The sequence below is a fragment of the Equus caballus genome, chromosome 5 (assembly GCF_041296265.1).
Source record: "Equus caballus isolate H_3958 breed thoroughbred chromosome 5, TB-T2T, whole genome shotgun sequence".
NCBI lineage: Eukaryota > Metazoa > Chordata > Mammalia > Perissodactyla > Equidae > Equus > Equus caballus.
The window spans coordinates 38,956,216-38,980,086 of NC_091688.1; the positions used below are offsets into that span (position 1 = coordinate 38,956,216).

At 44.7% G+C, this 23,871-nt stretch overlaps 1 protein-coding gene across 3 annotated transcripts in view; it reads left to right on the forward strand.

Moving 5' to 3' along the window:
* The window catches only part of LOC100147378 (Fc receptor-like protein 5), a 39,594-nt gene extending 19,182 nt beyond the window's left edge, over positions 1-20,412 (forward strand). The window contains exons 8-17 of one of the 3 annotated variants that reach the window (XM_023640933.2): positions 1,770-2,048; positions 7,686-7,961; positions 10,950-11,228; positions 14,321-14,599; positions 15,013-15,129; positions 15,803-15,830; positions 16,831-16,913; positions 17,116-17,184; positions 19,339-19,370; positions 19,448-20,412. In XM_023640933.2, coding sequence (XP_023496701.2) covers positions 1,770-2,048; positions 7,686-7,961; positions 10,950-11,228; positions 14,321-14,599; positions 15,013-15,129; positions 15,803-15,830; positions 16,831-16,913; positions 17,116-17,184; positions 19,339-19,370; positions 19,448-19,537 — 1,532 coding nt within the window. In that variant the 3' untranslated portion in view covers positions 19,538-20,412. The remainder of the gene's footprint in view (positions 1-1,769; positions 2,049-7,685; positions 7,962-10,949; positions 11,229-14,320; positions 14,600-15,012; positions 15,130-15,802; positions 15,831-16,830; positions 16,914-17,115; positions 17,185-19,338; positions 19,371-19,447) is intronic. The other 2 variants (XM_023640934.2, XM_023640935.2) reach the window with 2 other exon arrangements.
* The last annotated feature ends 3,459 nt before the right edge of the window (positions 20,413-23,871 follow it).

The following is a 23,871-nucleotide window of genomic DNA, read 5'->3' on the forward strand; positions in this document are numbered from 1 at the left end:
ATGCATCAGACTAGACCAACATGGCCCTGTGTACACAGTGCTTAGGGTCTAAGAGCAGATGTGCATGAGCAAGAGGGCAAACACCAATCCAAGGGAGAGAAGTGCCAGGAGGCTGTGGGGCAAATGGGAGAGCACCTCAACCTGAGTTGGGAGCTGAGAGGACATTTCTTAGAAGAGTTCATGTGTGAGTTGAGACCTGAAGGTGAATAGAAACATTCCAAGAAAAGGGAGAGGTTGAGGAAGGAAGAAAGAGGCTGTGTTCCAGGTTGAGTCACGTGCTAAAGAACTGTGGTGAGGGAAGGAAGAAATGTTCAAGGAACTGGAAGGAGATCTTTTCTCATTGACCGCAACATAGAGCGAAATGGTTGGAAGGGGTAGGATGAGGTGGGGGAGGGAGGCAGGCCCAGGTTATTAGGACTTAGAAGCAGTGGTAAGGGCTTGGGCTTTATTCTTAAGGGTAATCTGAGGTCTGTGAAGGATTTTAATACTGGGGAACCTCACTCCAGTCGCAGGGTGAAGAATGGATGGTAGAAGGGCCAGTCTGGGGAGCAGCCAGGAACAGAGGAGATGGACTAAGAGGAGAGTGCACAGTCAGACAGGACCCCAGGCCAGCCTCTGCTGAGAAGGAGGGACTCTGAGAGGGATTATGGCTGAGAGGAGAGACACTATGAAAGTGTGTACCACAGAAACCAAAGGACAGAGTGTTTTAAGCAAAAGATAGCAGGCTAATTCAGATAAGGCAGAGCTGATAGATGAGGAAAGCTAAGAACAGGGCCACCTCTCCTGAATTTAGTCACAAAACACTGAATACAAAAGCAGAAGAACACAAATGAGTACTGGAATACCGGGGTTTGACTGCTGGCTCACCACTTACTAACTGTGCAATTTATCCCCTTTGGGCCTCAGTTTCCTCATTTGTAAAATAGTGACAATAATAGTACCTGCCTCATAGGATTATTTTGATAGTTAAATTAGTGTCTGCATACATCTATTTACAAATTATATATGACAAATACACATACACCAGACATATTTAAAAGCACTATATTATCATTATAAGTATCTATTATTATTACTATAATCATCATTATAATCATAAACATGAAAAATCAACTTTAGTAGATTGTTGGGGATAAAAACCAAGTTGTAATGGACAAAAAAAATAAATATGAAGTGCAGAAGTAGAGACAATAAATGTAGGCCACTTTTTGCAGAAGTCTGTCCACAGAAAAGAGAAAAAAGGGATGATAGGGAAAATTAAATGCAGATAGCATTGTCTTGGTTTGTTTTGTTGTTTTTCTAATGTGGAGAGAGTTAAATGCATCTAAATGGTGTTTGGAAGAAGCCAATAGAAGCAGAGAATTTACATCCAAGACAGAGGGAGCTGAGCTCAGGGTCAAGGAAAGGAAGGGTACTCCTTGGGTGAGAACAGGAACAGCTCTTCCAGGGTCCCTGGGCAGAGGGGAGGAGCAAGGGGCTGACATAGGTAAGGGTGTGAGTCTGATGGCAGCAAGATAAAGGACTTCTTCTTCTGGAAAACAGGAGAGAGGTCACCTAAAAAGGGGAGATAGGTGAGGGTAAGGGGTCAGAGGTCTGAGGGGAAAGGAAAAGATCAGCATGAGGACAGGAGAGAGCTGCTGAGAAAAGCCTGGGAGGCAGCTGGTCCACCCTGAGGCCAGTGGAGATGAGATGAGACATTTCACTGGCCGCAGGTTGAAATCTACGTAAGTGGCAGAAGCAACTGTTAACTAATTTTTTCTCTCTCTCAGTTCCAGTGTCTCATCCTGTCCTCACCCTCAGCCCTCCTGGGCCCTGGGCTGTTGAGGGAGATTTGATGACACTTCACTGTGTAGCCCAGAAAGGCTCTCCCCCAATCCAGTACCGGTTTTATCATGGGGACGTCACCCTGGGGAGCAGTTCAGTCCCGTCTGGAGGAGGAGCATCCTTCAGCTTCTCTGTGACCTCAGAGCTCTCTGGGAACTACCACTGTACAGCTGACAATGGCTTTGGTTCCCATAAAAGTGAGGCCATTAGCCTCTCTGTCACAGGTAAGCCCTGGATTCCTGCCAGTCACTCATTTCTGATGCTACCTGCACCAACCCTTTCAGAAGTCTGCGTGAACCTTTCAGTTTCCTACCCAAATCAACCTAATGTCCCACTTGGCTCCCCTCTCATAGAACCAGCTGTCTGTGGGCCTCAGTCCTCATCCAGCCCTGGCTCAGCCAGACTGCTAAGATAGCTCAGTACATTCTCCAGCTTTTAGCAAATGAATGTATTTTCTCAAATTATCTTCTCATGCCCTGTATGTTCATTTCCCAAGCCAATTTCTCTTAACTCGATGCGTAGAAACATCTCATATTTCCCCACTAACTTACATATTAACTTAGCTACAAGCGTAGTCATGTGGACAAAGCGTGGGCAAGACCTTACTTTCTCCAAGGAGTTCCCAAGCAGTTCCAGCTCTCATAGTAGGTTTGGAGAGGGCTGAAGGTGAAGGGAAGGGAGGAAATGGCTTCCTGGGAACCAGCTCCTTGGTTTTCTGGGGTTTCTATGATGCCTTGTCTTAATCCATTAAACTAAGTGCCATTTTATTATATTATGTTTTTAAAAATTTTCTTGAAGTATGACATACATTCAGAAAAGTGTACAAATCATAGACATACAGCTCATGGTTACCCACGTAACCATCAAAAAACTGTCATTTTAGGAGTGAAATTGCTCCTGTTTACACTTGGATCTTTGTTTAGTAGAGTGGACGTTTAGTTTTCTTTTCACTGAAGCAGGAGTATGATAGAAAAATCTTGAGTCTGGTTTATTACAACATTTTACATCACTAGAAAACAGAGACCCTGGGACCGGCCCCATTGCCAAGTGGTTAAGTTCATGCGCTCCGCTGTGGCGACCCAGGGTTTCACCGGTTCGGATCCTGGGTGTGGACATGGCACTGCTCGTCAGGCCACGTTGAGGCAGTGTCCCACATGGCACAACTAGAAGGACCTGCAACTAAGATATACAACTATGTACCAGGGGGGATTTGGGGAGATAAAGCAGAAAGAAAAAAGAAAAGAGATTGGCAACAGTTGTTATCTCAGGTGCCAAGCTTTAAAAAAAAAATAAAGAGATTGGCAATGGTTGTTAGCTCAGGCACTAATCTTTAGGAAAAAAAAAAAAAAGAAAACAGAGACCCCAGGTGTCCCCAGTGAGTGACGGTTTGCTGTAATGATATCAAGGCAGTAAGAAAAACAAGAAAGACAGCATATCTAGATTCATGGAATGAGAACTGAGAGATCTCTCAGAATATAATTTATTTCTCAAAAACAGATTATATTGATCCCTGATGAGCCTAGAAGCTTCCATTACGCTCTACTCATAGGCCCATCAACTATTTTCTTTCTATGTCCTTTTGTCCCATTGCCCATGTGGCTCCTAAGTGCTCTCCACTCTCGTTCCCTCTATCTCATGACTTCTTTTTACTCAAAGCTTCTGCTGACCCCAGCATCAACTGCCTTGGGCTTATGGGTATAATTACTTGCTAACTAGTGGTTCTAACTAGTCTAGTGGTGGTTCTAATAGTCTAACCAGTAGGGCAGCCTAGCCTATAAACAACATCCCGGGCCACTGGAAAGTCAATACATGGGTTGTTCTTGAATGAACTGCCCACCTCTAGTTCAGCAAATTATGGACAAGACAGCAGAGTCACTTGGGAGAACATGACACATAATGAACTACGTTTAAGAAAATACTTTTTTAGGGTAATAAAAAAAAGCACAAGGCACAGCAGGAACTCTGAGTTTTCCTAGAAAAAAACAACGTATGTGAAAAACACATTGCCTGGGTTGTCTGATAGAAGCATGGGTCAGAAAACCTGAAATCCAGCTCTGGCTATGAAAATAGCTAGTTCATAATTTGGGCAAAACATTTAAACTTTCTTTGTCTTACTGTTTCCACTTATTGAAAGTTAGATAATAATTAGCATCCTTCTAGCCCCAGAATTCTGGAATTTGAGCTGGAACAGCAACCCAAAGACCAGGAATCTACGAAGCTCTGGAAGAAATGAGGCAAGAAAGAGGCTGAGAAGCATTTGTCAAAGCCCTGCACGAGACTACAGGGACCCTGTGTGTGCTGCAGAACTGGGCTCCCCTACTTGGCAGAGCAAGAGAGAGCATCCTTCTGACAGAGTCTCATCCTGGCTCACAGGGAGAATTAGGGGAGGTATATATAGGGTTTCAGAAGTGGAAATTAGTCAGTGTGATGTAACCGGAAGTGTGGTCTGGTCAGAATTTGTCAACTAGGTGAGTTGCAGGAACAGTCTGCGGTCTTGGGAACACAGGAGCCCATTTGGAATTCCTATTACTATGGTCTTGTCTTGGAACATATGAATCTGAAGGATCACTTGCTCCTTGATAGCTCCTGTTTCAGACCATGGAAATCAAGAATGACCAAAGGAAGTCCTTCCCCAAATAAATTGCTGGGTAAAGAGATTATTTAAGAAAATCAAATGTTCTGAGACCCAGACTCCAAAGCCAGAACCCAGTCTATCTAGGAAAGCCCCAAGCCCTAAGGCATCCTCTATCCCATTATCATCTTTTATTTTCTTCTCGAATTTAGCAATATCTAAAACCTCCTTATTTCCTGTTTCTTGTCTGTCTGCCTCAATACCAGAATGTAAGCGTCATGAGGATGGAACCTCCTCAGCTTTGGTCCCCTCTACATCCCTGTGCCTGCTTGGTGTCTGGCACAGAGGAAGTCCTCAGTCAGCATTTGCAATTCAATGAACGAAAGGTCTTTGAGGTGAGATGAGGAAGAGAAGAGCAGGGAAAGAACACTGATCTTTGCATCTGCTTGTATCAACTGGACAAATAAATGAGCTCTAAATTAGCAAACAAGTTGTCTGTGAGCTGAAAAGCTTCACTGTGAGCCAGGCAGGCTTTCTGGCAGAATAATCTACTTTATTTGAGGGAATGCACCCCAAAGAAAAGACACAGAGATTTCACAGGAATGTGTTCTGATTCTATATACACATTTTGACTCTATCAACAGCCCTGGGTCACTGAAATACACACCCACACCCCCAAAACACAATCTCACAGCATTCTCAAGCAGATAAAAGACTCTGAATATAACTTTATTTATTGAAGGATAAGCTATAAACAAAAAAACTGCGATAGAGGAATCTTTGCATTGATGCATTTAAAATTATAAAAGGGAAAGAAAGGACACATCATACACAATACTTTTAAGTAGAATTGCTGTGGGAAATAGAAAAAAAAATTCTTCTGGATATTCTCAATACAGTTAACGAAAATGTGAACTCCAGAAAAAAAAAAGTACAAACAGAAATTTTAAGATTAAATAAGATATGATAACAGAAGAGAATAAAAACTTATCTAGTGAAGCTCAAAAGAAAAACCAAAGAAAATAAAGTTATTTTAGAAATGAAATCCAAATTTGAAGCAGTAAGAATAGCATGTATACTTCTGAAAACAGTTAATTGAATGAAGAATTGGATTGAGAAAATAGTACAGAACACACAGTTGCAAGACACAGAAATAAAGGCAAAAAGAAAAAAAAATTAAATATGGAGATCAGACAATGGAGACCCCATTGTGTGGATAATTAAGCGTCTCTAAGTTAGAAAACCAAACTGAAGAGAGAAACAAAGCTCAAAGTTGTAACAAAAATTTTTCCTGAAGTGAAGAAAACTTTAATATGTAGATGAAAAGACATATCCTCGTGTGGTATTGACTTTCAAGGTTAAAAATATATGTGTGTGGAGCCAGCCCTGATGGCCTAGTGGTTAAAGTTTGGCGTGCTTGTCTTCAGCAGCTTGGGTTCAGTTCCCAGTTGTAGAACCACACCACTTGTGTGTCAGTAGCCATGCTGTAGGTGGGGCTCACACAGAAGAACTAGAGGGACTTACAACCATACACAACTATCTTGGGGCTTTGGACAGGAGGAAACAAGACAGAGAGAGGAAGATTGGCAACAGATGTTAGCTCAGAGCAAATCTTTCTCAGCAAAAATAAAAGAAGTGTGTGTACATATGATTGTGGCAAAAGAAAAAAAAGCCGTCATCTCAGAAAGAAAAACTATCAAGTTTGTCTTAGACTTTCCACAGACTTCAGTGCTAAAAGAAAGAGGGGGTGGTGTCCAGACTTGCACTTTCAGGGGAGGAATGAGAACTGAGAATTTTACGTCAAAGCAAAAAGGCGTTCTGAAACATGCAGAGACTCAGGTACCCATTAACCCTTCCTGAAAAAATTACTTGATGACAAAATCCAGGCAGCCAAGCTATGAATCAATTTAAAAGCCTCGAAATGAGCAAATTGTGGTATGAAATATGAGTACTGAATCTATTTAAATCAGGAGTTCTCAGCCCTGGCTGCATATTAGAATCACCTAGGAACTGAAAAAAGACTTATTAGTAAACCCTCTCCAGACCAATTAAACTCAGAGTCTCTCAGATGGGGCCTTAGAATCCATATTTTTTAACTCATCCTCGGACAAGACTATTGTTCAGATGAGGTTGAAAACCACTGATTCAGATATCAAAACAAACGCTAATCAACTGTGAAAATTAGAGTTACAGAATAGAAAGTAACTATTATAAATACTGAAAATGTAAAAAAATATACAAAAAAAAAACTGTGGGTCAGAGGGAGAAGAAGAAATAAAAGAACAATAATTTTCTCATAATTATTATTATTTCATAGAGGAAAACAAAGAAGAATTGACTTGATAATTTTGAAAAATTAATGATAGATTTCAAAATTTCCATTTTGCAAATTGTTTGAATTCTTTACAGACAGTAACTCATCATTAGTGGATTATAGTTCACTAGTCGTCCATGAAAAGTCAAGTAATAGACTGTAGGGTCACTAAAGTGACCTGTTCATATGGAAAGAGTGAGTGAATTGCTCAGATGGAGCAACTGTAGAGTTTAGGACTAGCAAAAGAGAATAAGTAATAAAAATAAACCTCTACATTTATATGACTATAATTGACCAGCGAATGGGGAAATAGAAACTCATATACCATTAGTGCAAGTGTAAATTGGTCCAAACTTCTCGAAGAACATTTTAGCATTATATATCATTATTTGAAATGCCCTTATCCCTCATGCCAGAAATTCCACCTCTAAGAATTTGTTATAAAGAATGCATGAACAAATATACGATGATATAGATACAGGATTGTTTCATGTGGCATTGTTTGGTTAGAAAACAGCAACAACTTCAACATCCATTAATGGGGAATTGCTTAAGTATATTATGGTAAATCCATACAATGGAAGGCTTTGATTGTTAAAAATAATCAAGGAATATTTAACCCAAATTATCAAATTGTAAATTTAAGAGAGTTGTATTTTATTGTGTGTAAACTATATGCTAATAAAGCTGATTTTTAAAAGTGAGTGAGATAGATCTTTAAGTAATAACATAGAAAGATGCCCATGATATGTTGCTAAGGGGAAAAATCTTGTAGTAGACCAGTATGCATATTGTGATCCCATGCATGTGTGTGTGTTTTAGTGTATTTATTTGTGTGTTGATATGAGTGAGTGTTCTTATACATAGGAAGATCTAGAAAGTGTCACCTAATACTCAACAGAGATAGTCTCTGGAAAATGAAATTTAAAAAATAGGAAAAGATATTGCTGTCAACTAACTCATTTTTGCCCTCAGTTCCAGTGTCTCGCCCTGTCCTCACCATCAGGACTCCCAGGGCCCAGCCTGTGGTTGGGGACATAGTGGAGCTTCACTGTGAGGCCCAGCGAGGCTCTCCCCCAATCCTGTACCAGTTTTATCATGAGGATGTCATCCTGGGGAGCAGCTCAACTCCCTCTGGAGGATCTTCCTTGAGCCTCTTTCTGACTGAAGAACATTCTGGAAAATATGCCTGTGTGGTCAGCAATGGCTGGGGGTCTCAGCGCAGTGACACAGTATCACTCAGTGTCAGAGGTAAGTTGACCCTTCTAACTATAGCACACCAGGAACACACCATCTCTCCATCTTGCCCAGTAGCCAAGATTGGAGGTGCCATAGGGCCATTTGCTGTGTGACATCATAGCAGGCCTCCATCCAGGAGTTCTGGATTCTACATTTCCAGGAAATGGCAGCTTTCCTTTGCTTGCTATGCCTTTCCTGGTAGCAACAGTGCAGCCATTATGACCAAACTCCCCTAACATAGGAATAAAGGCCTTAAAATCACAAATTATGTCCTGGTCAACCATGATCAGCAAGAAAGGAAATTAAGAAGTTCAGCATGTCTCACCTCAGAAGAGATTTAGTCGGGGCTTCCACTGTCTGTCAATCAATCAAAAGGCCAACTCATTGTCTCATTGGCTCATGAATTTCTCTCTAGCTTCTCCTGCCCCTGCCCCACAGCAGCTCAGCACCTGACTGAGAACTCTTGTTAAAAGACTTCCCAACATAATTCTCCTGACTTCTTACATGTCCTTAATCCACTCAGCTAAAGTACTTTTTCCCACCTGGCCCTGTCATAAGCTGACCTCCAGGTCATGTTCGCTTGCCCACATGCCCAGGCTCGTAGTCTATGTTGTCTGTACCCTACATTCTGCCATCATTCCATGACTCTAATGTCCACATGGATGATCCACTCAACACCATGGCTGTGTCATCCTCTCCACATCAGCCACTCACTCTCACATACACACAACACTCCAATTATCTGACCACAACCTCCTATCCTTCTACCTGGTTCTTCAACTCCTCCAATCACTATTCTTCTCACATCTCAGAAGAACCACAGTTCATTAACACCTCTACTCCCTCCCAGACAATGACACCCTTGACTCCCACCACAACTTTGAATGTTTGTCACTGTATCCATCTGGTAACTCACCCCTCCTCTTCCTAAGGTATGAGGGAACTCTGTTCCCTATGAAAGGTCAAGATCTCCATCTGATCTCTAGATTCAACCCATTCTTGCATTCTCAGACACTTTGTATAACCAATTATCACTTTCTCTCCTATGTCCCCCAACATCTGCCTCTCTACAGGATCCTTCCCATTGACATTTAACATGCTACATCTCTCCCATGTCTAAGAAAAACTCTCACTTGATCTTACTTATGACTCCAGCCACAGCTCTATTAAGGCTAAGTTTCTAAAAAAAAGTCAACCACACAGGTTGTTGTCTCCATTTCCTTATTACCCACTGGGTTATAATACATTGGTTTCTCCTGACCTTTCTACAAAAATGGTTCTCACAAGGGTCACCAATGGCCTCCAGGACTTTAAATCCAATGGCCATTTTCTACTCCTCATCTTACTTGCTTTCTCCGAAGTAACCCGTGTTGTTTACCTTTTCTTCCTTCTTGAAATCCGCCCTTCATTGGCTTCATTGACCCCACTCTCTCCTGGCTCTTGTCTCTCTGCCCCTCCTTCTCAGTCTCCTTTACTGGCTCCTCCTTGTATAGACAAACTAAGCATTGATGTGTTCCCGAGCTTTGTCCTATGTGCACTCTCTTCTCATCTATGTTTTCTTCTCTGGATGATCCTGAGGATGTCATCTATAAGTGATTCCTAAACTATCTCCAATGGAGACCTCCCACTTAAGCACCTGCATATGCCAAATCTCCACTCAAATAGCCTAAAAGGCTCTTGAGCCTGAACATTTCTAAAACTAAATTCATGGTATTCCCCCAGACCTGTTTCTCCTCCAAGCGTCCCTACCTTTGTGAAGACACAGCCATTCATCCAGATATACAAGGCAGAAACCTAAGAGTCTTCCTTGACATTTCTCTCCCTTACCCTCCACAGCCAGTTAATCATTAAGTCCTGCTGATTTGTCTTCCTAAATATTTCTTGGATCTTTTCTTTCTATCTCTACTGCCACTCTCATAGAGAAACCTACCATCATTTCAATTATACTGCAATTCCACATCTCCACTCCACTTCTGTCCCACTGCAACCCATTTTGCAGACTGACGTTATAATGGTCTTAAAAAGACAAATTTGATCATCTCATGCCCCTGTAGTGAGACATTTAGAGACTTCCCCCTGCTCCCTGAAGAAGGATCAAAATCCTCACTGTGGCTCCTGAAGCCCTGCCTAGCTCTCCAGCCTCCTATTTCATGGTAGTCTTCAGACCCATCTGTTCAGACCCTTAGTGCTGCTATAACCTTGTTTCCATAACTCAAAAGTTCCAACTTTCTTCCTGACTGAGAACCTTTGCCCATACTGTTTGCCTGCCTGGTGCATTCTTTACTTCCCTCTTCACCTGGCTAATTTCAAATATCACTTAATGAGGAAGCATTTGCTGACTAACTCATACTAGATCAAGTCCTAGTATTATACATTTCATAGCACACTATTCTTTATTTCATATCAATTATCAATGTCCTAATTCTATATTTGTATTTTTATTTAATTGCTGCCTACCGTCTCTTCTAGATTATAGGCTTCATGAGACTGGGGACTGTGTCTTTCTCATTATTAAAACCCCAGCAAGTAGTACAGTTATTAATTGCTCAATTATTTGTAGAAGGATGAATGAATATAAAAGTAAGCAAATGAAATAATCAATATTCGTTCTCTTTTGGGCCTCATTTCTGATGTGACCCAAGGTCAGTTTCTTCCCTGGCCATGTTGGCAACAGGTCTCTCCTGGTCCTTATTTTCCATTGAGCTGATTTCTCCTTTTCCCCGGTTGTCTTTTGAGTTCTCAGTTATCGAGATTCAATTTAATCTTTGTTTTCAGATTCCCCAAACACATTTGAGATTGTGCCTCCAGGTACTCCAAACTCTATAGAGCACAACACAAATGTTGTTTCTTCCAATCTGAAGAAATTATAGCTGAGTCCTGAGTGGTGTCACAAGGTCACTAAAAACTGAGAAAAGCATTTCCCTGTTTGAAATGTCTTTCCTATGGAAGAGCGTAGTTAAATAGTAGGAAGTGATAATTAACTATTTTTTTCTCCTTCAGTTCCAGTGTCTCACGCTGTCCTCACCCTTAGGGCTCCCAGGGCCCAGACTGTGGAGGGGGACATGGTGGAGCTTCACTGTGAGGCCCGGAGAGGATCTCCCCCCATCTGGTACCAGTTTTATCATGAAGATGTAACCCTAGGGAGCAGCTCGGCCCCCTCTGGAGGAGGAGCATCTTTCAACCTCTCCCTGACTGCAGAACATTCTGGAAACTACTTCTGCAAGGCCAACAATGACCTGGGGGCCCAGCACAGTGAGGTGGTGACATTCAATGTCTTGGGTGAGTTGGTCTTGCCAATCAGCAACAAACAAGGACTGACTGCCTTCTTTCTCCAGCAGCTGAAATAGGGCTCCAGCCCTCCCGCCTGCTGCTGTGAAGTACCCTAGCAGACCTCCTGCCCACAGAACCTCCATTTGGAAGTCTAGCATCTTTCCTGTGGTTTTGGTTTCAGGAACCTTGCCCTTCCAAGCAGCACAATTCAAGCAGTTTTCTTGAATATGTTCAAAACTCCTCACTAAAAATGCAAAGAAGACTTTCTTAGAGCATAGACTATATTCTGATCTGCAGTTATGATACAAAAGGGAAACTAAAGAATTTTGAGTATGGGTGTCTCTGTTCCAGAAAAGGTTTGGCCATTCCTTGTCTAGGTTTTTCTCTCACTGACTCCCAACAAGTCATTCTCTTGAGCTTCTTTCATTACCAGGGATGTAAATAGGCCTCACATTTCTATAATACAAATTCACTATTTACATTAGCTGTGTGCATATCCTTTCAGGAGATACAATCAGTCCAAGTTAGTTTACAAAGTGATTCTTAAAGCAATAGGTGCACAGGGGACCAGCACAGAGAAAGTAAGAGCAGGAGGACATGGAAGGGAAATGTCCACCTACCAATTAAATTCCTTCATTCTCTAAGCTGTCATTTTACCGCTTGCTTTTAAGTGTGATATCCAAAGGAAAACTGCTTCTCATGAGCTCTGTATCTGTTTTGTGATGATCCCCTACGAGCCAAACCTCCAAACTCTCGTTTAGAGAGACCAGGGGTGTATCAAAAGTACGCTAACAGCTTGAGATGAATGTTCTAGTCTTGGCTCTGAAGATAACAAGCTGTATGACCTTGGCCAAGCATATTTCCTTATATTGACCTCAATTGCCTCATCCACATAGTGGGAAAATCAGACTCGATTGATATTATGGTTATCCCCAGCCTTAGAATTCTATGATTTTGGTGCACAGAGAATATGGAGTATTTCAAACTCAAAGGTTCGTGGAAAGAGACATGCAGAATCAAAAGCTGGGAGTCCCTGCTCCAGGGATACACCCCAGAGAAACAGGAGACCATGAAATGGCATGCAAATACTCTCTGAGATACGTAAAGCAAGATACAGACTGATCCTCTTAGTTTCTCTTGGCTGGGTCCCTGGGTATCCTAAGGAATAAAGACAAAGTCACAGGAGCAGGTTGATTTGGGGATGCCAGCTCAGGATTCAGCATCTCATCAAGGTGACCACTGCAGCCACCTCTTTAGCATCTAGGGGGCCACTTGATTTCAGATTTGATTTCTTCCATTCAACCAGTTCCTTCTTCTCTCCCTACTGGCAAGAAGCATCCACCTCAGCCAATTTTCCTCTGAGATTCACAGGGACTCTTACTACGTGGTTACACACCTATTAAATCCACCATGCCAGCATGCACCACTGACCGAGTGCTGCTCCCTCTCTCTTCACAACACAGTGGACCAACACGTCATCCCTCCTACACTCTGTATTCATGCTTTTCTGCTCATCTCTGCTCCTTTGTTTCTATGATGGCTTGGTACAAATGTATATTATTTCTGCTGCTAACGCACCTAAAGGACTTCTTGCCCAGCCTAAATGAATTGTATCTGAGTCCTAGAACTAGGATACGGATCGTGGAGAACTACCAGACAAAGGAATATTTCCCGTTATCATTGTCACCACAACCACCACCACCAGCATCATCATCATTGTCATCATTAACACTTACTGGGCCCTCACATGTGCCACACCCTGTGCTTGAGACACACAATAATCTTTAAGATAAACCAGTGAGGATCAAAATGAAATCAATCATCTTTATCCCCAAGTTTCAGGAGAGGAAAGTGAGGCTTGGAGATGTGAAACAACTTGCTTACAGACACAGCTGGCAATGGCAAAGCCCACTTGAAACATGGGCTTATCCAACTCTTAACATATGACATTTCTTCATCCTTTGTGGCCCCTTTTAACACAACATTTTAATTTTTAATAATTATTCTGAAAGAATACATAAATCTTCATGATAAAAATATCAAATGGTACAAAAAGGACAATATGGAAAGTAAAGGTCTCTTTCTACCTGCATCTACACACTTTCATATCCACAAACTTCCAAGACATAATCACTGTTAATAGTTCCGTGTATATTTCTAGAAATGCTTAAATATATTATAAACATAAAGGCATAGAATTTTTCACAAAAGTAGGATCATATTACACATGTAGTTATGCTACTTACATTTTTCACTTAAAAATACATCTTGACTTTAGTTTAAAAAAGTACACTTTTGATATCTTAACTCTTTGATATATTTTATTAGTCAGTCAATTAGGTTATTTCTACTTTTTAGCTAGTATAAAAATTCTACAATAAAAATCCTTGGGGGACAGCCCCGTGGCGTAGTGTTTAAGTTTGGCACTCTCCTCTTTGGCAGTGCAGGTTCACGAGCTGGGATCCCTGGCACAGACCTACACCACTCATCAGCCATGCTGTGGCAGTGATCCACTTATAAAGTAGAGGAAGACTGGCACAGATGTTAGCTCAGGGATATCTTCCCCCGGGGGGGAAACATCCTTGTGCAAATATATTTGGATACCTTATATCAGTGTCCCTAAAGGAAATAGCCTTAGAAGTACATTTTCTGGGTCAAAGTTTATGTGCATTTAAATTTGGTAGATATTGCCAAGTTGGCATTCAAAGAAGTGTATCAAATTTGCATTCCTACCTACAGAACATGGAAGTGCCTGTTTATCTACAACCTCATCAGCATTAGCTGTCTTGTTAAACTTTGCCAATCCAATGGGTGCTTTTATTTGTATATACTTAATTAGTAATGAAGATGATAATCTTTTTACATATTTATTGACTATTTGAAGTTTTTAGTGGTCCACACCCCTTTCATGCTTTTCTGTTGTAAATTTTTGTGCACTGAGGGCTATTTGTATGTTAAAATCAATAGCTTTGTCTGTCATATGTGTTTAAATCTATTTTCTGAAATTGAGATCTGACTTTTGCCATTTGTTTATAATATTTTTTGATCCTTTCCAAATATAGTCAAAGTAGGAACTCCCATTGATTTTTTGTCTCCCTCAGTTCCAGTGTCTCGCCCTGTCCTCACCCTCAGGGCTCCCAGGTCCCAGGCTATGGTGGGGGACATGGTGGAGCTTCACTGTGAGGTCCAGAGAGGCTCTCCTCCGATCCTGTACCAGTTTTATCATGAGAACGTCACCCTGGAGAGCAGCTCGGCCCCCTATGGAGGAGGAGCATCCTTCAACCTCTCTCTGACCACACAGCATTCTGGGAACTACTCCTGTGAAGCCAACAATGGCCTGGGGGCCCAGCACAGTGAGGCAGTGACGCTTTCCATCACAGGTAATTTTCCTATGCCCAAGCACCAGATGAGGACAGAACATTTCCTCCAAGGATAATCTGATAACCGTCCTGATGCTTGACCAGGACAGTCCTTATCAGGGACAGGTACACAAAGCTGGCAGTTCTCTAAATTGTTGTTTTATGTAGTGTTTCTGAAGTGATAGTACTTCAGTGGGAGAGAGGGGCCAAAGAGGATCATTGCATTTAATGCCTGTCTGCTGGCACTGTCCATCCTGACCTTCACCCATTGCCTCAGCAGCAGAGATGAGCTTCCTCACAAAGAGAAGAGCCATTTCCTATTCTACACCAGAATCCTCTCTCCCATGCCCAGGCATCAGCTCTGACCCAGGGGAAGGGGCAACCCAAGGCCACAAACCTCTCCCTCTGGCTCATGCACAGGGTTTGCTTTTCAGGGCTGACAGGGAGCAGAAGCGGCCCTGTCGCCACAGGTGTCACCGGTGGACTGCTCAGCCTGTTGGGCCTTGCTGCTGCGGCACTGCTGCTCTATTACTGGCTCCCAAGAAAAGCAGGTGGGTAACTCCTTGACTAAACTGTGCTTCAGTCCATGCCCTTCCCATCTCCATTCCCTCAGGCTCCTGCTGCCTTTGTAACCGCCCCCAAGCTCTCAACAGCTCCTCCCACCACTGTCCCACAGTCCGCACTTTCCCTCTAGGTACCCCAGAATTTATCTTTACCAAACGCAAAGTTTCCAAAGCAACCCTATCGGGCAGAAGATGACTTGATGAGATGTAGTTTATTCAACATCATAAACTGTGGTGTATCTCCCTCTCTCCTCTTACAAGATTCCCTAAGAATGGGAAGAGGAGAAGAAAGACTCTGAGAAACAGGAGTGAAAACAGAAACCAAATGAGGTTTGATAAGTTACTGACTTTTAAATGTCCAGTATTTTCATAGCTGAACAAGTGTATTTTCCCAACCGGAGCTATTGACCGTCGTTCTTTACAAACTCCAGGTTGAAGGATATGGATTGTGGGCTCCCTTTTCACATTATAACTCTACCCCTCTGGAAGCCAGGGTCCATCGTCTTTGCCCAATCTGCCACCTCCCTTGGGCATAGCAAAGAAGGGTTCACACTTTAGTGACAGTGACTCCTGGCAGGCTCTAGGTGAGCCTCCTACAAGCTGTGCTCCTTGTGAAGTCCTCCTTCTTCCGGATCTAATGCCCCTCTGCTTTCCTTTGCAGGAGGAAAGTCTAACTCCGACCCTTCCAGGTAAGAGCTAGGCTGTATTCCTGTGTGGTTAATAAAATGCCTTCAGGGCATAAAAATGGAATTTAGTGTGGTTACTGCTGAGAGCACAGTCACTGCTTTGTGTCGCTGAGATGGGTTGTGCCAATTGTATGTTGTCATCTCCCTTGGGATATCTCAAGGAAATTCCCAGGACCTTCTTACCCACTGCCTTAGCCACATAGGCCTTTTGCTTGCATCAAATGTTAATTGCTTTTTTTTCATTAACTTAAATGCTTGTACCATTGTTCCCTTGGTTGTCTGAGTGATCACTATGACCACCGAATCCATCCATGTTCAAAGATGATCTTAGCTTAACGAGCCTAGAAAGTCTGGACATGGCCAACCTAACCAATACATGTTGTGATGACAGCCAAGAGGATGGAATCACACAACTTGGCAACCAAGAGAAGCCACTCTGCCAACAGGACGTGGTGCCTGTGAAGAAGGGGCTGCCATCTTGGATCCCAAAGGCTGACTTTAGGAGCCACACCACAGCTCACAAACTATCCCTGGGCAAGCCCATGGTAGCAGTGTCCAAAACGTGCAGGGTTCCTCAGAGCCTTTCTAATCACTGATTTCTCTGAGATCCTCATCCCTCTGAGAGTGGAGGCTTTGGAGCCAGGTTTGAATATTGGCTCTATCCCTTTCTGGTTACATAGTGTTGAGCAAGTCACTTCACCTCTTGTAAACTCCATTTTTCTCATCTATAAATAGGGATAATGATAGAATCAACTTAATAGTGTTATAAGAACTAGCTCAGTGCCTGGTACATACCACACAGCCATAAAGTCTGGAAACACAGATAATATTAATTTATCGTGATTTGTAATATAATATTCCATAAGAATGGGCCATTTGTTATGTAGTGATCTGTGTTTCCAGGCTTGACAGCCACCCTGTGGTAAAGACTCACTAACAGGGAACAATCATTATAGCTACTTTGTCAGGATTCCTGGGAAATATCAACGTTTCTGTCTCATAGGAGGCCTTCAAGCTCAGACTCCCAAGAGCCCACCTACCACAATGTGCCAACCTGGATAGAACTGCAACCAGTGTACAGCAATGGTGAGGAGCGGGGACCCTCCATTGGGCAGGGACCCCAGGGTTGATCCGGGAAGAGGTGGGACAGGAGATGAGGATGGGACTATACAGAGGCATGTAGGGCTCCAGTCCCCACAGAGGACAAGCTCTAGCTGGGGGAGGAGGAAGTAGCTCAGACAAGAGGCAAGAACCTTAGAATCCTCTCAAACTTCAACTTCTTTCCAAGTAAATCCTGAAGGAGAAGACGTGGTGTACACGGAAGTCCGGAGCATTCAGAAGGGAAACAAACATGCAGGTAAGACCTGAGGACCCTTGATTTTGACAATCCAGCCAATTGCTCAGTCTCCACCACTTCAGCAGGTCTGGGCCAGCCAGACACAGAGTCACCTCTCACGCTGGGTCCCTGGGCTTCTTAACTGGTGCCCACCCACACTGAGGTGTTGATCCAAGCCCATCACGGAGTGCTGCTTTCTCCATTCTCCTCAGATACCTAAGCACAAGCCAAGTCACAAGGCCATCACCTTGGGCAGTCACTTAACCTCCCAGAGTTTCAGTGTCCCCACCTGGAAAATGAGACAAAACTGTTATTCCCTCCCAACCTGTATCAGTTTGTTATTGTGCTGTGGCAAATGACCACAAACCTGGTGGGACTAAACAATACAAGTTTATTATCTTACCTTGCTGTAGGTCAGAGGTCTGACACAGGTCTCACTGGGCTAGAAACAAAGCGACAACAGGGCTGCATTCCTTTCTGGAGTCATCAGGGGAGAATGTATTTCCTTGCTTTTTCCAGCTTCTAAAGGACACCCCCTTCCGTCGCTCATGGCCCCTTCCTCCATCTTCAAAGCCAGCAAGGTTGCATCTCTCTGGCCATCTTCCCTGGTTAGGTCTCCCTCTGACCACAGCTGGGAGGAGTTCTCTGACTCTCAAGGCCTCCTTAAAACCCTACTCGGAAAATTTCAAGGTCCTTAATCTTAGTCACATCTGCAAAGCCCCTTTTCCCTTCTAAGGTCCCATTTTCGCACGTTCCAGGGATTGGGACATGGACATCTTTGGTAAGGGGGCACTATTCTGCCCACCACATCATCTCACAGGGTGACTGTGAGGGTCAAATGAGAAGACGAGGAGGAAATGCTATTACAACAGCGGTGTAGTAAGCAGCTTTGAGGATGACTCTATGCTGGTTGTCTGGCCATGTTGTCATCTTTACTCAGGGTAGATGGTCCTTGGTAGTGGGTCCCAGCCTGGCTTCCTCCCACTAAGAGCAGGACAGTCTTTGGAACAGATGTCTTTCTAACTCTCCTCTGTAAAACGTGCTGTGTGATTTTAGCCATTCTGCTTCCCTCTCTGGTTTTCTGATCCCTCTTGTATAAAGTCAAATGGACCGTGTTTGTGCCCCATTCTTGGTTCAATGGTCCACATCTAACACATATGAACTCACTCACACTTACAACCCACTTTGAGATGAGGATTGTTATCATCCTCATTCTACAGATGAGGGAACACTGAGGCAGAGAGACCTTAAATGACTGGCCAGAAGCCACATAGCTTGTAAATCACAGATGAATCTGTCTCCAGAGTCCAGGCTCTCGACCAAGCTCTGCTCCTCAGCGCAGCTCCAGGGAGCCTTCATGCTCCTTCCAGGTGAAAAGCAGAGAGCCCTGTTTGAAGAATGTCATATTTCACTCCAGTTTTAAGACAATATGGCAATAATCATAACTTCTAACATCGCATCAGCATGTGTTGAGCAGTTCCTATGTGCTGGGTACAGTTCTGAGTGCTATAAATAAATACACTCTGAATATATGTGCCATAAATACATGCACACACATACATTTATAGTTTGTTTGTTGCTTATTTATAGCACTCAGAACTGTACCTGGCACGTAGGAACCGCGCAATCATGACAGGTATTAGAAATCACACACACTCATAAACACATCAATTTACAATAACTCTGTAGGTAGGTGATACTATTATTCCCATCATATAGATGAGACAACTGAGGCAAGAGATGTAGAGTGACTTGCCCAGGAATGACACAGCCGGCCCAGGGCTCGGCCTGAGGTGGTATGGATCTCGAGCCCGCTCTCTAAACCACTGTCCTGCCTCGCTCCGGGCCAGGCTGCCTCTCCATGAACCGTGCTATGAATCTATGATCAAAGCACTAACAAGATAAAGGGTAGATTTTTTTTGAGAGCCCCTAGGGAGCTCCGGGTGGGGAACAAAGTGGGAAGTGCTGTTGAGGGGAGAGTTGGTCAAAGCCCTGAGGCTGAGGAGCTTAGGAAAGGTGCGGTGACAGCACAGAGAGAGGACGAAAGGAATGGCTGACGTCCCACAGAGGGCAAGGGGGCCCTGAGAGGCAGCTCTGTCTGGGCTAACAGCACAGAGCCAAGGAGAGAGCTCTGAGTGGGCCTTTCACAGCTGAACACTTCCCTTCTTTCCACAGCAGCCTCCACACCAGGGCTTCTCAAGAACTCGGTGAGTCCCGTGACCCGCGTGCCCTCCCGCCATGGGCCCGCCAGCCTCTGGCCTCACCTGTGTGCTCTTTCCCCCAGGATTCCTCTGTCATCTACTCCCAGGTGAGGGTGGCTTCAACTCCAGCCTCTCGGCCTCAGCTCTTGGCTTCCTCGGCTCCTCACCGATGAGTCCACATAGCTCCCTGACTGCTGTCTCAGCCTCTGCCCCCGAAAGCCATCCTTGGGGACGAGGGGGTCATCGAAGTAGGATGGCTTAAACTGCCCCAGGCCACATCCAGTGGCCTCTGTGTCAAGTGCCTGCACCCTCAGTCTGACTAGAACACAAGGCTCTGCAGGACTCCTGCCTATTTCCCAAGTTACAGCCCTGCCCTCGTGGTCTTTGTGTCCAACGACATGTTGGTCCCAACCTGGGGCCCATCACATCCCCTGGCTTCCTTCGTGGGCTTCAGCTTAGGTCACTATTTTGAGTCCTACTTGCACACACACACCCACCATTCCTCAATGAGGACTGCTCCTGTACTCCGCCGTGGACATCTCAGTGGGTCCATTTCTCAACAGCCAGCAGCCTGGTGGGCTACTGTGGTGCTCTGCCAGAAGGGACAGCACACACCCCTGGAGACACGTACACTGGGCTTGTTATGGACCTCCCCATAATGGGAATGCATTTCACACTCCCCTGCCTGTGTGAAACTTTGAGGTCAGTACCTAATACCAGGATAAATTCTCTCCTGCCCATGTGCCAATATCTATCTGCCCAACTAAGTGGATTTCAGACCCCAGTTTCCAGATCCTTCCCATTCTGCCAGAAGTAACCCAGCACATTCGTGGCCAGGAGGACCAGGAATGCAGAGAGAAGGCATATTGGGATATAGGCCGTGATCTATTACTATTTAATTGAATGAGTGAATGAATGAGGAAGATACTCGGGATAATTATGAAGCATTCCTACCCTCTGACTAGCATTTGGCTCATGTGCTCCCTAGGAATTCCAGGGGGTACTCTTCTGTCTTCCCTGAGTACAAAATAAACTAAAAGAAAGAGTTTGAGTGAGGAAAGCTGTGTTCAGCAAGTGGGAAGCCTTCTCAAGTTTTAGTGTGCTTAGGGCTCAGCATGGGGATCTTGTTAAAATGCAGATTCTGGGGGCCGGCCCAGTGGCATACTGGTTAGGTTTGTGCACTCTGCTTTGGTGGCCTGGGGTTCACAGGTTCGGATCCCAGGAGCGAGCCTACACACCACTCGTCAAGCCATACTGCGATGGCATCCTACATCCAAAATAGAGGAAGACTGGCATGGATGCTAGCTCAGGGACAATCTTCCTCACCAAAACAACAAAACAAAAAAACAGACAGATTCTGAGTCAGTGGGTTTGGGTGGAGGCTAAGACTCTGCATTTCTAACAAGCTCCCAGGGGCTGCTGATGCTTCTGGTCCCAGCACCACACTGAGTACTGAGACCCCATAGGTCTTGGAAGAGGCCTGTGGAGAAGCAGCGTGAGCTTTGCCTGCCCACTGCCTAACCGCATGGGGGCCTTCACGCAGGGCACACTGCTCCCTGTGCTGTCCTTCCACTGGGACACCACCAGCTGCTGTTGCTGAGAGAACTTCTCTGCGATGTGTAGGACCTCATCAGCTACCCTGGGTAGAGGAAATGCAGCTGCCACCATCTTTGTTTCCCCACCTCAGGCCTCACACTTTCCCCTGAAAAGAGGGAGTGAATACACTGTGAATATGTACACCCCTCAGCCTTCTCCATGCAAAGTTGATCTATCCCACCCCTGCACCATGGGATGTTTTGTTCCACTTGTATGCTACCCATCACACCTTATCTTGAGCTCCACTCTCCGATGGACTGTTCAGTGGGGGTCATTGCCCTGGAATAAAGTCTTTCATAGGGCATTCAAGGTCTTTCTCCACTGGTGCTGCCTACCTACCTCTCAGCCTCTCCCATCCTTGTTGCCCTCCATACTCTGCACCCAGTCAGGGGGTGAACTGCTCCATTCCCTAAAACAGACTCTCCATACTTCCTCCTCCTAGGAAGCCTTTCTTCGTCATTTCCGTCCACTGGAATCCTGCTCATTTTTCGTGCCCCAACTCAAATGTTAGCCCCTACCAGAGTTAACCCGTCTCTCCGTCAGGCTCCCCTAGTACTTTTACACAATGAGACTTGGAGTCGCCAATGGTTGATGTTCTGAGAGAACTTAGAGTGTATCCAGGACAACTCTCTAGTTTTGTAGTTGGAACTTGAGAACCAGAAAGCAGAAGCAACCAGCTGAAAATGACACCACCAATTAGTGACAAAGCTCATACCAAACTAAACCCAGGACTTCCTCCCTCCCTTCGTCTTTTTTTTTTACTTGAAAGTACCCAGATACCTTCTTTCTTTAGTCGAAAGAACCTGTTAGAGAAGGTATCCACTCTTCCCAGTCACCCAAGATGGAAGATACATAGCCATCTCTGAGTCCCTACATTGACTTGGTCACCCAGTCCAATTCAGCCAATTTTCTTCCCTAAATATCTCAAATCCTGTCCTCCTTTCCATCCCCACTGCCCCTGCTCTAGGGCAGGCCTCCATCACCTACCACCAGGACTATTGTAGGAGCCTCAGAACTGCCTTCCCTACCTGCAGACTCGCTCCGAGCAGAACCATCCCCAGCAGGACTGCTAGTACGATCTTCCTAAATCCCAACCCTGTCTATTCCTCTGCTGGAAATCCTTGAATTACCCAGAGGTCAGACTCTATCATGGGACACAAGCTCTTTATGATTTAGCTCGAAGTTACGCTTTAGCTTCATCTCCCAATATCCCCCTGAACCACCAAGGACATACACCATGTGCTGCTGCCACACAAACCTCTCGATTTCCTGTCTGTACCACTTCCTCTCAAGCAGCCATGACTTTGCACATGCTATGCCTTTTCCTACTAACTTTTCCCTTTTTTTCCTCTCTGTCGAACTCACTCATCCTTCAAGACCGAGTCCAAATGTCAAAGGAAGCCTCACTTTTCCTTCTGGGTTTCCATAGCCTTTTGAATCGACATTTCTTGTAGTCCTTGCAGGAGTGTGTGTGTTTGTGTGCATGTGCGTGTGTGTGTGTGTGTGTGTCTGCTTCCCTCCCTGGACTATTTAAAGCCTCTCCAGGATCAAGTGTTATGACTTGCTCTAGTTTAGAATCCTCCCCGCATCCTCACATTACCCCCAAAACACAGCACCGGACCTGGTAAATCATAGATACTCAATTCCTAGTGAAACAATGAATGGGCAGTAGTGTGGAATGAGACTTTTCCTCTTTTCTCAGAGTAACACTTAAAGCTCCAATGCTGAGCTCAACAGTTGATAGTTACCCACATGTTCTGAAGAGCAGCTTCTAGACACACCCCCACAGGATCAACTAAGAAGTGGCCACACCACTCTTGAGCACTTCCCTGCCTCCTCATATATCCTTTATGAGCTGATGTCTAGAGTTCACTAAGGATGATGATAGGGAAGGAGATGGTGATCCAGTGAGGGGCGCTGGGCATTTTACCTCCCATCTGAACTCCAGCCAGGGGAAGACAGGACCCCTAGATAATTGCTTAGAGAAGGGAAGACAGTCCCTCACCACTCAAGGAGATTTCTTGGGCATCAGGAACTCACTGGCTCTCCTGGAGTGGCTCTCAGATCCAAGCCCAGTGAGAAAGCTTTTAAGAAATCTTGACACGATGGCCCTGGAGTTTGGGGACGTTAGAGAGGAATGTCTTCTTCTCCACTCCTGTTGTTTCCTCCCATGGGGAAGGAGTTCTGTGAGTGTAACACTCCTGCCCTCACTCATTCCCCAGAGGAGGAACAGTTACTTATGTCTCTAGTGGGCTTAGAAGGTTAACACGGGCCTGAACGGCCCTGCCTCTCGGTCTCCCTTTCTCAAGGCCAAGAGCAGCCCACAGGAGTTTGTGTTCTCCTCTGCTCTAAGTTTGAAAAGGACGTGCAACTCAGAGGGCTGCTTATGGTTTCACAGGCATAACCCTAACCTCAATATTTGACTCATGAGGCTTCAAACCTTAAGAAATAAAAATAGAGAAGTCAGGGGAGCAAAATGCACAGCGAGAGATGGAGGCTTCTGCTCCAACCAGGGCAGGTGGCTTCACGCTTTGGAGGTGCTTACCCCACACAGGCCGTGTGGGTTTTACTGTGGTTCTTCATGGCAATTGACTAAGAGCCATCAATGTGTTTGGAACCAAGTGGGCTTTTGGATGCTGAACTGGTGGGAGGAGCTCCAAGCCTTAGGCTGCAGTGTTTTTTGGCAAGTTTCTAGAGCTTGGACTGGCTTTGACCCAGGGCTTTGGGGCTGGGGCTGCGCACACTGACCACTAAGCGGTGGTGAGCAGGTGCACTGGACTCTTTAGGCTGGAGCGGCCCTAGATGCGGCTTGCGCTGTTCCTGTGGTTATGAATTCAGACAGCTTCCTCTACCAGGCAAGGGTCCCAGTTCCTCCCATGGAGGCATGACCTGACAGCACCTCCCTCACATA